A 13022-nucleotide genomic window follows, 5' to 3' on the forward strand; every position below is an offset into this window, starting at 1 on the left:
CACAAAGAGCCAAAAAGTTGTAGGGAATCAAGATCTAGCTTACTGTGCATGACAAATAAGTCCATTTTGAAGTGCAGGAACATTGAAACGAATGGTCACAAAACGTACTAAGTATCCCACTAGTATCCGGGTCCAATCTCTCTGTCACCAAAACACAAAAAGCTTAAAGTAAAATGCATATCAAGATGAATATAGAAGATAAATTGGATAAAAAAAACTCTACTAACCAAGACAAATGGGGCAAGAAGGCAACTCAGTGAATCCTACCGGAGGTGTGCTAGCAATCTCCCCCGATTCTGTATATTCCACGGAATGCGTAAAGAGGATATGGCATAACTCAGCCTAACAAAATTCAACCCAATAATCAAACTAATTACTCAAAAAATCAAAATGTAGTAACTTGAGGCAAAGGTTACCAACCTCAGCAGGTGAAAACCTCTTCCCATTCAAGCTACTATGAAATCCATCTGCCGCCAACTGATCAACTAGCTTTATTAACACGCTATACCTATCCTCAATTCCATCATTCCTAATTTTACAAAATACAAAAAACATTAAAAAGAAGACATTTTTTTTCCTTTCCCCCCTCCCTTTTTTTTTTGCTACAAATTGACTACCAAGTAATCAAAAAGTTGACTTTTTTCTTCTACATTGAAGATGAATATTTTTTCCTTTTCTTTTGAATTCATGCAGTTGGGGTCAACAATGATCAAAAGTAGGCGTGATGAAGGTACCTGCTGAAGAGAAGGTGGGTGATATTTTCGAGGTGGGTTCCAGAGAATCGAATGAAATCGGCGACGGAGAGGTAGTTGGGGACGGCGACAACGAAGAGGGAAGTGGAGCGAGAACTAGGGTTTGGGAGAGAGCTTTGGGAGGCCTTTCGATAGAGGTGAACAACGCCTCTCCTTTCGCTGAATATAGGGCTAGGGTTTGATGGGGAAGTGATTGTATAGAACTCGATTTCTTCGTTGGTGGTGATGGGTCGCTCGTCGTCCACTGAGTGGACTCGGAGGATGAACATGATGGCTGAGTTTTCTCGCTTTGGGAGTTGGGCTATTCGCGGGAAAGACTGACGCCGTTAAAAGAGTTGCTCCATGAATTTTCTCACTCTCTCTTTCTCTTTTTTCCTTTTTATTTACTTTAGTTTTTTTCACTAATTTTATTGTTTGAGATACCCACCAAATTTCTGTGTTTATAAATTTTATTCAATTTATTTATATTCAAAATCAAAATAATTTAATATTTTGATTTTAAGAATTATTTCAGTTTAACCTTTATCCCAATAATATTCAATTTAATTGTTAACATAAATAATATTAATATTAACAAGACATTGACGTGACATTTTTGATGATGTGATAGTGTCACGTGACATAATATAATTACATGACAATACTAATATAACATTGACATGTTGACGGGTTAATCCCATGTGACGTCATAGAGATTAAATTAAACAAAACTGTATAATATAAAAATTAAATTGAATAAAATTGAAATATTGAGAGATTAAATTAAAAAAATTCAAAAAATATAAATTTTTAATTAAATGATACATATTTTTTAGTAAGTAAAAGATTTTTGGTGTTAAATATATATATAAATATTGTTTTAGTTGATTATTTGATTTCGAAATAAATACATTAATTTCTCTTCTTAATAAAAATTAAGTTTGATTTCCTTTTTTATAAAAAAAATTAGATAAAAATTTTATAACTAAAACCAGATTTGGATAAATAACTTACATTACCTTGGAATAAAATAATATAAAAAATTAAATAAAATTTTTTTATAATAGAATAAAATATAATTTAGTTACAACTTTTAAAATTTACAAATGCCCATTTTTTTTGACATTATTTAACTTTTACTCAATTTACCTTTTATTTAAATTTATTTAAATTTTTTATAAGACTATTTTATATATGTTTAAAAATCACAATCAAATTTTGTTAAATTTAAATTTAAATTATTAATTTGGATGTACAAAAAATTCGTAAATACAAAATAAAATGACACAAAATATTTTACAATTATATTTAACTCTATCAGTCATAGGTGTAGTTTTTAATTCAGAAAATTTCAACATAAAAAATAACTTGAAATATTAAATAAAATAAGAATATAAAAAATAAACAAAAAATTGAATGAGTGCAATAAGAGATATGTCATACCTAAATTGAGCAAGTTAAAATAAAAAATTATTTTTATAATTATTGCTAACTCCATATTTCCCTCCTTTATTTAAAAAAATCGAAACAAAAAACAAAAAGACTCAAGCACGCATAAACATTGTCATAATAGAGCTATTTAGTTTTTTAAGTAAAAAAATTTTAAGAAAAAAAACATAAATCTGTCATCATTGTCCTAATTTTACAATAATTAATCGATGAATTAAACTTCTAATGAGAACAACAAATGATTGAGAACAAGACTTCGGGGAGGCTAAAGAGAAGAATAGATATTGTTTTTTATAACTGTAATAACAAAATTCTAATTTAAGTGTTTTTAGGATTTATATAAATGACGATGTTGTCTTTCTATAAGTACATATCCAAAATACAATATTAATTTTTTTTTTATAAAAGAAAAATTCAAACTTAATATTAATATTTACAAATAGATAAACTAATATACATATTATAAAGACACAATTTTTTTTTAAAAATTTTTTTCTCAATTTGTCACATCATCATTACCACGTGATATTGACACGTTAATATTGTCACATTATCATATTAGTATCACGTGACACTATCATGTCATTACAGACAATGTCACATGATATTATAACGTTATCATGTCAACATTAACATTATATCATTTAACGGTAAAATTGAATACTATTAGAAAAAATAGTTCAATTGAAATAATTATTAAAATTAAGAGATTAAATTATCTCGATTTTAAATACAAATACCAAATTGAACAAAATGAGTAAGAATAGGGACTTGATGGGTATTTTGACTAATTTTTATTTGATATTAGAATTTCACTTGCATGTTGTTTTGGGGTAATTTTTTTAATTAAATGATTTTTAGTTTAAAACATTAATATATCTTTTTACATATTTTCCTATATATGCTAAACTCGTTCACAACATTTATATATTGATAATTAATATTAATTAAATTATTTTTCATATTAATCATATTATTGTTGATATGATCAATTAAGTTTTCTATGAATTTGTTCTTATATATGGGTAATAGAATTGAGTATAAAGTAAAATATGAAATTGGCATTTAAATATTTTGTTTAATTATAAGTGCAGATGTGATTTTTATGCATCATATGACTTCTCATATAATAATTATAAATATATTACATATAAAATAAGTAAACATTTCAAATGCATTATTTTATTTTATTTTGTTTTAAGTAATCAAGTCTATAGCTTTTATGTTCCATAGTTTCTATTTTTCATTTCTTTCTTTTTTAAAAATTATAAAAATAATAGTATAAAATAATTTTTTTTAATTTTTTTAAGTAAACGTATAAACATAATATGGTTACCTTCTAAATTAACATGTTTGGAAATATTGCATTGTCCTTTATAAAATAAAAAATAAAAAATAAAAAACTATGTTTTACGTTTTGACGTGTTACTTTTCGTTAACCCTCGTGAATATTGTCCATTAATGAATGGTCGGCACCACCCTTGCTTTATGTCAAAGTTGTCTCCCAAATTCACTTCGAGAGATTTCTTGAAGCTTTTGGTAGCTTTTAGTATTTGGGAGTAATATAGTTAAATTCCAAATAAAATAAAAACTTATATTTCCTTCTTTTATAAAGTATTCAATTGATTTGTTGGATAAGAATCAGAAAATGAGAGAAAAGTCATAAAAAAATCTTAAAAAAGAGATTCAAAAATTTTTAATTAACTAAATAAATAAATAAAATTATAAAAAGGTTCTTATTGTCTTTTTACAAAAACACAAAAATTGAAATTTTTACACTACCATCTATGTTGTAAATAGAAATAAAATACAAGATTTTATATAAAAAAGAACTCAATGTTCTATGTAAGAAAATGCCGATTCATGTAGAGTTTTATCTTATTTTAATATATATTCATTCTAAAAAATCCAAGTAGGTAAATATAAGTGTTATGGATCCTACTTTAAATTAGATCTTAGCTTTTTAGGGTTATAAATAAAGGTCTTTTCTATTTAATATGTATGTTTTTTAAGTTAAAATTGTAAATTTGTGATAATTAATATTAAAGTCTGTCCAACTCTTTATAAATGTGAGACCGCCTTCTATACTTATTCCACCTTAAATGAGTAATGAGTCTTGAAACTTGTCAATATGTCTTTATATCTCTCAGCAATGAGAGATAAGGATAAGTTTTAAACTTATAAGCAAAAGTTTTCTTCTATGTAAAAAGTCTATTTTTGGATTAAAACGTATGAATGGGTGACACAAGCACGTGAATGAGTTAATCTTTTTTGTTGAATTATGCTGGATGATTCAAAAAAAATATTGAAATACGCATAAAAAAAATTACATAAAATTATGAACTACTTTATTATGAGTGTTTAATCTATTCTTACTTCAACCAATCTATCTCTTTTATTTTCACTTTTCATGATGTTTGCTATTATATGTTATATTAATATCTTGTTTTTTTTTGAAATAATGTTTTAAAAAACTTATTAGTTATTCAAAAATATTTAAATAAATATTTATTTTTATCAATTCAATCAAGTTTTTTTACTTTTATTAACTCTCTTAACTAATAGTTGATTAATTACTCTTAGTTAAAATATCCTTTGTCATTGTATATTGACATAATGTTAATGAAAAAAATAAAAATACTATATGACTATATCATCATGTTATATCAACATGCTATATAATCATTTATTATGACAAGTTAATAAGTCATCGTTAATGTCATGGTGGTATAGAATGACAAGTGTTATTTTGATTAATAATAATCAATTTACTATTAATCGTTAAAAGTTTATTTAACTAAAAATAAAAATATAAAAATTGAATTGAATGTAATAAATAAATAATGATTTATTTAAACTTTTTTAAAAATAATTCAAAATTTCTTTTAAATATTAAGTAAAAAAACAACAAAAATTTAAAAATTTGCTCTTTCACAATCTATGTTTGCCTCTAGAACAAGTCTATGACTAAAGAAGTGGATCGATTAGAGTGGACACAATGGAACATTTATGTTTGAATGCAAAAGTCTAGAATGACAGACCGATTTTGTTTTTGAATAGTTTACGTTGACAATCGTCTAAGCAACATCGGACCAAAGTAGTTTATGATTTGATTATTTCAACCAATTATCTAACCATGTTTTTTTTATTTATATATATATATATATATTCCTTTTCCATTCTAAAAGGGTCAATAAGCCTCTTCATTATCAATCTATTATTATGAACAAACTCAACATGGGCCTTTTTATTCCCTAATTTTTGCTTTGTATCTATTGGCAATTTGAAGAAATCCTTGTACTGTTTTAAGCGTCCTTTGTTTGTAGTACTTTTGACTACATATATAATAATTTGAAAAAGGAAAAAGGACATGGTCAAGAATGAACATAATGCAATTGTTTGACCAGGAAAAGGGCATTAATAGAAAAGTAAATTAGGCCTGTTTGCTTCAAAGGAAGAAATAGGACTTGGTTGAAATATTCGTAAATATTGGGGTGGAAATTAGAATGGGAATAATAATAAAAGGATAAAAAAAGATGTTAATCCATAGAAGAAGATAAAGCATAATTTAACTAAGCCACATCGTTACGCACGCCTTCAGCCTTTTGAAACTTCATCCGACGTCGTATTAACCGCTTACTCGAAGCATTGCCCCGTCTATTACGCGCTTTTGCATATCTTTGCCCGCTCCTTCTCTCTCTCTCTCTCCTCCTTTTTACTACTCACGCAGCGATAGGAATGGAGACAATCACGAAAGTTGTATTCTTTACTCTTACAATTCACCTACACTGACACAGGAGAAAAGGAAAGAATCACTGTTACGTTTCTTGGATCCGATTTCATCCACCGTGTGGACACCATTTACGCCGTCAAAGCTTCATAGATCTTCGCTTTTCTTCACCGTCGGGATCAAAAAGAGTCCTAAGAGGTAAACACAGATAAACCCCAGTTTTCATTGTCGTTTTTTTCTTTGAGATCAAAATTCTTTATCAGAAAAAAACTTAGTTTTTGGTGAAAGTTTGGATTTTGGAGGATAAATGTTTGGTAAGTGCTACTACATTTCTTTTATGGAAAGAAAAAAAGGAATCTGAATTTTTCGACAATAAAAAGTTTATAATATACATAAGAAAGAACCTAGTTTTAGTGTTTTTGATCTTTTACGTTTTGAGTTTGGAGCATGAAGATTTGATATCCATTTTTTTTAGAGATTACAAAAATTTTCAAGAAAAAAAAAGGGGAAAGCAGAATCTTTTTTAAATGGCGCCTAGCACTATCCGTAAAGCGATCGGGGCCGTGAAGGATCAAACGAGTATAAGCATTGCCAAAGTGGCAGGAAACATAGCGCCGGAACTGGAAGTTTTGGTAGTGAAAGCCACAAGCCACGATGAAGATCCAGCTGATGAGAAGTACTTTAGGGAGATCATAAGCCATACATCTTATTCTAGAGGTTATGTTAGTGCTTGTATCGCTACAGTGTCAAAAAGGTTGAATAAAACCCATGATTGGATTGTGGCGCTTAAGTCTTTGATGCTTGTTCATAGGCTTTTGGTTGACGGGAACCCTTGTTTTGAGGAGGAGATTGTGTATGCAACTAGGAGAGGGATGAGGATTTTGAATTTGTCAGATTTCAGGGATGAGGCGCATTCCAATTCGTGGGATCATGCCGGTTTTGTTCGGTTTTATGCTATGTATCTTGATGAGAAGGTGGAGTTTTCGGTGTTTGAGAAGAAGAAGGGAGGTGGGGAGGGGAAGTTTGAGGAGAGAGATGAGAGGAATAGGCGTGAGTATGGAGACTTTAGAGATGATTATGATCGTGGAATGGGTAGGAGATCAAGGTCTTATGATGATTTGAGTGACTCTGTCAGGAGAGAGGTCACACCAATGAGGGAAATGAGACCCGAGAGAGTTTTGGGGAGGCTGAATCAGTTGTTGAGGATTCTTGATAGAGTGTTGGGTTGTAGGCCAGCTGGTATGGCCAAAAATAGCAGGTTGGTACTTGTTGCACTTTATCAGATTTTGAAGGAGAGTTTTGGGCTTTATGTAGAGATATGTGAGGCATTAGGGATTTTGTTGGATAGGTTTACTGAGATGGAGTATGTGGATTGTGTCAAGGGTTTTGATACTTACGTTAGTGCGGCAAAGATGATTGATGAGCTTGTGGGGTTTTATGGTTGGTGTAAGGACATGGGAATTGCTAGATCATCTGAGTATCCGGAAGTGCAGAGAATTACTGATAAGCTTTTGGGAACACTTGAAGGATTTTTGAAGGAAATGACTAACAGGCCAAAGAGTCCAGAGAGAAATAGGGAAGAGAAGCCACCGGTTCAGGAGGAGCCAGAAGCAAATATGAATGAAATAAAGGCTCTTCCAGCACCAGAGAGTTATACGCCACCTCCTCCACCACCCGAACCTGAACAACCTAAGACGCAGCCTCAACAGGTGACAGAGGATTTGGTAAATTTAAAGGATGATGCATTTTCTGCTGATGAGCAAGGGAACAGATTAGCTTTGGCTTTATTCTCTGGACCACCCACCTCAAATGCTAATGGCTCGTGGGAAGCATTCCCTTCAAATGGACAGCCAGAGGTGACTTCTGCATGGCAAACACCAGCTGCTGAGGCTGGTAAAGCAGATTGGGAATTGGCATTGGTTGAGTCAGCTAGTAATTTATCAAAGCAGAAAGCTGCATTGGCAGGTGGTTTTGATCCATTGCTATTGAATGGTATGTATGATCAGGGGGCAGTGAGGCAGCATGTGAGCTCTACTCAGCTAAGCGGTGGGAGTGCAAGTAGTGTTGCGTTGCCTGGCCCTGGCAAGACTAATACTCAAGTGCTAGCTTTGCCTGCCCCAGATGGGACAGTACAACCAGTAGGACAGCAGGATCCTTTTGCTGCATCCCTTGCAGTGCCACCTCCTTCATACGTGCAGATAGCGGACATGGAGCAGAAGCAGCATTTGCTTGTACATGAACAGCAGCTGTGGCAGCAATATGGAAGGGATGGAATGCAAGGCCAGGCGAGTCTGGCCAAGATCACTGCTAGTCCTGGCTACTATGCCCCTGTTGCACAACCAATGCTGATGCCTTACGGGATGCCACAAGTCAATGGCATGGGGCAGCCAGGAGGGTACTACTATCCGCCCTACTGAATTCAGTTGTTTATGAATGGGTATATCTTCCCATGGTGCACATTACTACTATCACATGAGAGCTTCGTTGCCAACACATTTGGAAGATTTTTTCCGCCTACCTTTTCCTGTTTTCATTTTGTTTACATGTACTTACCTGCCTCAGAGGGTGCAATGGACATAAAAAGGTTTGATAAAGTATACAGTATAAGTATATGATGGATAGTTATCATATTATCTTTGGTTTCGGCAATATTCCTACTGTTATGCAACAGGAAGATACTTTGGCCCTCTTTCAATGGCGTACATTCTTATTCAAAACGTTGCAGAATATAAGCAATGCTTGCTGGCTGAAGACAGCCTTGACAAAACGTTTCTCTGAACTATGGAGTTGGTGGTTTTGAACACGTCCGACATCTCATAGACTGAATTCTAGAAACAATGAGCTGGTCCATACGTCGGATGGCATGCGCTGACCAAGACTATCTCGACTGGTTCTACTCGTTTTGCTCGTAAGCAGTTTATTCTTTGCATAATTTTCAGCAAGCTTTGGATTACTGGGGAGCTTTGATTGCCGCCCAAGAGCGGTTGCAGCGGATACACAACTCGAAGCTCTAACAGCATACGCCACCATCTAAAGTTTACTTCAAGGAAGTTGTTCCCTTTGCAGGTTGCATCTAAATTTGGATATCCTTGGCAATTCCCATTGTTGCTTTAGACAATGACTTAAAAAATGACAAATAAATTTTTATAAATTGACCATCAATTAGCATTCAACATTTTAAAGTAATATTTGGTATGAGAAAAGTGAAAGTACATTTTTTACCATATGTTTAATTAAATATTATAAAGTAATATTTTGTATGAGAAAGGTGAAAACATATTTTTTACAATGTGTTCAATTAAATTATATTGTAGTGTTTGTTTTGTAATAGACAGCTGCAATGTAAGATTGTAATGCAATCACATTACAGTAAAGAATGTAATATAATTACAATTCAAAATTAATACAATCACATTACATTGTACTTTAAATGTTGTTAAAGATATTTTTACCTTTCAATTTTATTATCTTATTAAAAATATTTTATAATATTATAATTAAAATAAAAAATATTAAAATAAAATATAAATATAAGAATAAAAAATTAAATTAAATTAAAATATAAAAAATTAAAATTTATATAATATAAGTAAAATAAATTAAAATAATATATAATATAAAAATTATATTAAAGAAATAAAAATAAAAATATAAGATTATAATAATAAATAAAAAATATATATGATATTAAAAATATATTTAAAAATATTTATTGTAAAATTTACAATATTATTTTTTTACATTTTAATCATTATTTTACTTTATATTAAACACTATAATATTATTTTTTCTATAATTACATTATTTACAATTACATTATTTATAATCACATTACTTATAATTACATGACATTATAAAGTACCAAACGTCCCTAATTAATAGCCATGCAAGACAGAACTCATGAAAAAAATTATTAATAGATTCCCTTACCTCCTTTAGATAGGCCAATAAACTTCTTTTCCTTTTATTTTATCCAAACATTAAGTGTCAGCAAATATAACTGACTTTTATTGATGAGTGCTCGATGTTCTAACATGTTCAAGCCCAGCGTCTCCTTAAACGTCTCATAAATCCTGAAAAGCCCCCCAACCCCTTTCGAGGAACCGATCTCCCATTTCCCCGATGTCAAACGTTGTCGTTCTCGACAACGGCGGAGGCCTGATAAAAGCGGGCCAAGGAGGCGAGCGCAACCCCGCCGTCGTAATCCCAAACTGCCTTTACCGCCCTCTTACATCCAAAAAATTCCTCCACCCCACCACAACCCTCTCCTCCACAACCGAAGACCTAACCTCCGCTGCCATACGCCGCCCCATCGACCGAGGCTACCTAATCAACCTCGACCTGCAACGCGACATATGGTCCCACCTCTTCACCTCCCTCCTCCACGTCACCCCTTCCTCTTCCTCCCTCCTCTTAACCGAAGCCCTCTTTTCCGTCCCTTCCATCCAACGCTCCACCGACGAACTCGTTTTCGAAGACTTCGGCTTCAACTCCCTCTACGTCGCCGATTCGCCTTCCCTCGTCCACCTCTACGAGGCCAGCCGCCGTCCGTACGGGCTGGTTTCGGAGGCACAGTGTAGTTTGGTGGTGGACTGTGGGTTCTCGTTTACGCATGCGGCGCCGGTCTTCCAGAACTTTACGGTGAATTATGGGGTGAAGAGGATCGATTTGGGAGGGAAAGCTTTGACTAATTATTTGAAAGAATTGGTTTCGTATCGGTCGGTTAATGTAATGGATGAGACTTTTATAATGGATGATGTTAAAGAGAAGCTTTGCTTTGTTTCTGTTGATGTTGACAGAGATCTCCAGGTTGCCCGGTAAAAACAACAAAAAAAAGTTTTCATTTTGATGGCGAGATTGAAATCCCAGTGAATTATTTTATTTTCTTTAAACCCTTTTAATTGTTGCCTGCAAATATGTTTTAAGAACATTTGTGAAGATGAGACTTTTATTTTCTTGAAATATTATTATTGCTTGCAATGTGTTCTTTAAATACTGCGAAAGCAATGAGCAATTTGTTCTGCTATTTTAAAATGGTGTAGATAATCTTTACAGGAAACGTGGCAACGACAATCTTTTTAGATGTACTTATGTCTTGCCTGATGGTGTTATTCACACAAAGGGTTATGTTAAAGACCCAGAAGCAGCGCAGAGGCATCGTATTTTGACAGATGGAGCCACTCCTTCGCGAGCTGTGGAAACAAAGAAAGACACAGATCACTTGGAAGTTATGGAGAAGAATGAGGAGAGGAAGAGAGTGGATTTAACTAAAAATGTAGTGTTCGTCTTTTCTGCTTGAGTGGGTGATTGCCTATCCATTTTCAATGATACTCAAACTATTGCCTTGGCTGCCTGTTACAGGAGTTCGACTTAACAAATGAACGGTTTCTTGTCCCAGAAATGATCTTCCAACCTGCAGATTTGGGTGTGTATCATATTCTTTTTTGCTAATTGTAGGGTGGGAATCAACGTAGAACATTTTCTAGTAGTTATTTGTCACTAGGATCAGCATCTAATTTGTTTGAAGCAGTGAGTTTTGGAATGTCACTAAAGTCAGTATCTAATTTGTCAAAGCATGGGATAGGGAGGAAAGCATTTGAGAAAATGATGTGTTGTTTAATGACTAATAATGTAAGAAATGGGAATGCTGTTTCATTTTTTCTTAGTACTTCAGCAATGATAAAGTGCCAACTTAAAGCCCCTCTCTTTTTCAGGAATGAATGAGGCTGGGCTAGCAGAATGCATAGTTCGTGCTGTCAATGCCTGCCATCCTTTTCTTCATCCTGTACTTTTTCAAAGGTGGTTTTACATTCTTCAAGTACAATCTTAGAAAGTATCTGATTTTGTCAAATTTATTATGCATATGCCACTTACAATTTAAATGTTGTGCTTGAACAGCATAATATTGACTGGCGGAAGCACATTGTTTCCTCGATTTGCTGAAAGACTGTAAGCTTGATCCCTCTACCATTTTGACTGTGTTAGCATCAATTTGCAGTGCCACTTTGGTTTACACTAATAATTTTATGCTAAATTCAGGGAAAAGGATCTCCGCCCTCTTGTTCCAGATGACTATCAAGTGAAGATAACAACTCAAGAAGAGTAAAATCCCACCTTCAATAAAGTATTAATATGCTATTTCTTTGAAATGCTATTTCTTCCCATTTGGTAAAATCTTTGGGATACTTGTCAGTCCAATACTAGGTGTGTGGCGAGGGGGTTCGCTTTTGGCATCCAGTCCTGAATATGAATCAATGTGTGTCACCAAGGCTGAATATGAGGAGCTGGGATCTGCTCGATGTCGGAGGAGATTCTTTCATTGAGTACTCAAGATCTTGAAGGTATGTTATCTCTACCGAATATTAATGCATCTGTATCTGGCATTTAGGTTGTGGTGTTTGGTGAAATTTTTAAGGCATTTAAATATTGAGTACATGTCAAATCATGTCAGTTTAATTTTTCTAGAGTTTCTTGATGCAACTGTACATGAGGGAAAGATGTTGCTGGAAATCAAGTGCTGTTATGAGGCATGAGCTTCTCTTCTATGGTGAACTGCATTCTTTTGACAAATTTGAGCAAATTTGTACATAGAAACCCGAGCAAAATTTTCAGGCCATATGGGGGAAGATGTTGCTGGATATCAACTGCTGTTAGATGGCTTACACATATACCCAGAAACCTGAGCAAATTTGTCATGCTCAATAACTTGCTACAATATGGCCTCTTGATGTGTTTTCCTGTGAAAGGAGTATGTTGGAGATGAAATTAGCCTCCATTACTCTGATACAGAAGCTAGCTGACAAACTCCTGCTCCAATTAATGAAGATGTTATTTGGAATCTAAATATGTGAAGGAAATGACATGTTTGATATGGTTGCACCTAACAGATGATGATTCCTGTCTTCGGTTGCGGGATGCTACTTAATATTCATGTATTCCAAATGCCCATTTTTAGCTTGGTGGGTAGATGATATAGCTTTATGATTAATGACAACCAAGGAGCCAACCCTGAAAACATACCATATACCTCAATACAATCTTGCTGTTTGCTGGACGACGATCATGTTTTTCCCTTTTTACGAACAGTGACATTCACGAAGAATGCTATGCAT

The 13022-nt window shown here is 33.1% G+C and overlaps 2 protein-coding genes and 1 pseudogene across 4 annotated transcripts; 2 read left to right on the forward strand and 1 right to left on the reverse strand.

The window, feature by feature from the left end:
* Window positions 1-6: 6 nt before the first annotated feature.
* LOC110411370 (BRAP2 RING ZnF UBP domain-containing protein 1) lies at window positions 7-1112 on the reverse strand. The gene is made up of 4 exons (XM_021421500.2): window positions 735-1112; window positions 421-529; window positions 228-342; window positions 7-141 (listed from the first exon to the last, which is right to left on the reverse strand). Exons 1-4 carry the CDS (start codon window positions 1019-1021, stop codon window positions 35-37), a joined length of 618 nt encoding a protein of 205 aa, XP_021277175.1. The 5' UTR covers window positions 1022-1112; the 3' UTR covers window positions 7-34.
* A 4754-nt stretch (window positions 1113-5866) lies between these two features.
* LOC110411100 (putative clathrin assembly protein At2g25430 pseudogene) lies at window positions 5867-8601 on the forward strand (annotated as a pseudogene). The gene is made up of 2 exons (XR_016350925.1): window positions 5867-6108; window positions 6386-8601. The product of XR_016350925.1 is annotated as a putative clathrin assembly protein At2g25430 pseudogene (transcript).
* A 1260-nt stretch (window positions 8602-9861) lies between these two features.
* Window positions 9862-12781, forward strand: ARP6 (actin-related protein 6). Of its 2 annotated transcripts, none has more exons than XM_021421661.2 (8): window positions 9862-10727; window positions 10966-11185; window positions 11272-11335; window positions 11625-11709; window positions 11809-11859; window positions 11950-12012; window positions 12104-12251; window positions 12362-12781. In XM_021421661.2, exons 1-7 carry the CDS (start codon window positions 10033-10035, stop codon window positions 12231-12233), a joined length of 1308 nt encoding a protein of 435 aa, XP_021277336.1. In that variant the 5' UTR covers window positions 9862-10032; the 3' UTR covers window positions 12234-12251; window positions 12362-12781. The 2 variants fall into 2 exon arrangements, with proteins under 2 accessions (XP_021277336.1, XP_021277335.1); XM_021421660.2 differs by having other exon boundaries at window positions 9865-10727; window positions 12376-12781.
* The last annotated feature ends 241 nt before the right edge of the window (window positions 12782-13022 follow it).

Source organism: Theobroma umbraticum, unplaced genomic scaffold (genome assembly GCF_002168275.2).
Source record: "Theobroma umbraticum cultivar Fairchild unplaced genomic scaffold, ASM216827v3 scaffold_56.0, whole genome shotgun sequence".
NCBI classification, from domain to species: Eukaryota; Viridiplantae; Streptophyta; class Magnoliopsida; order Malvales; family Malvaceae; genus Theobroma; species Theobroma umbraticum.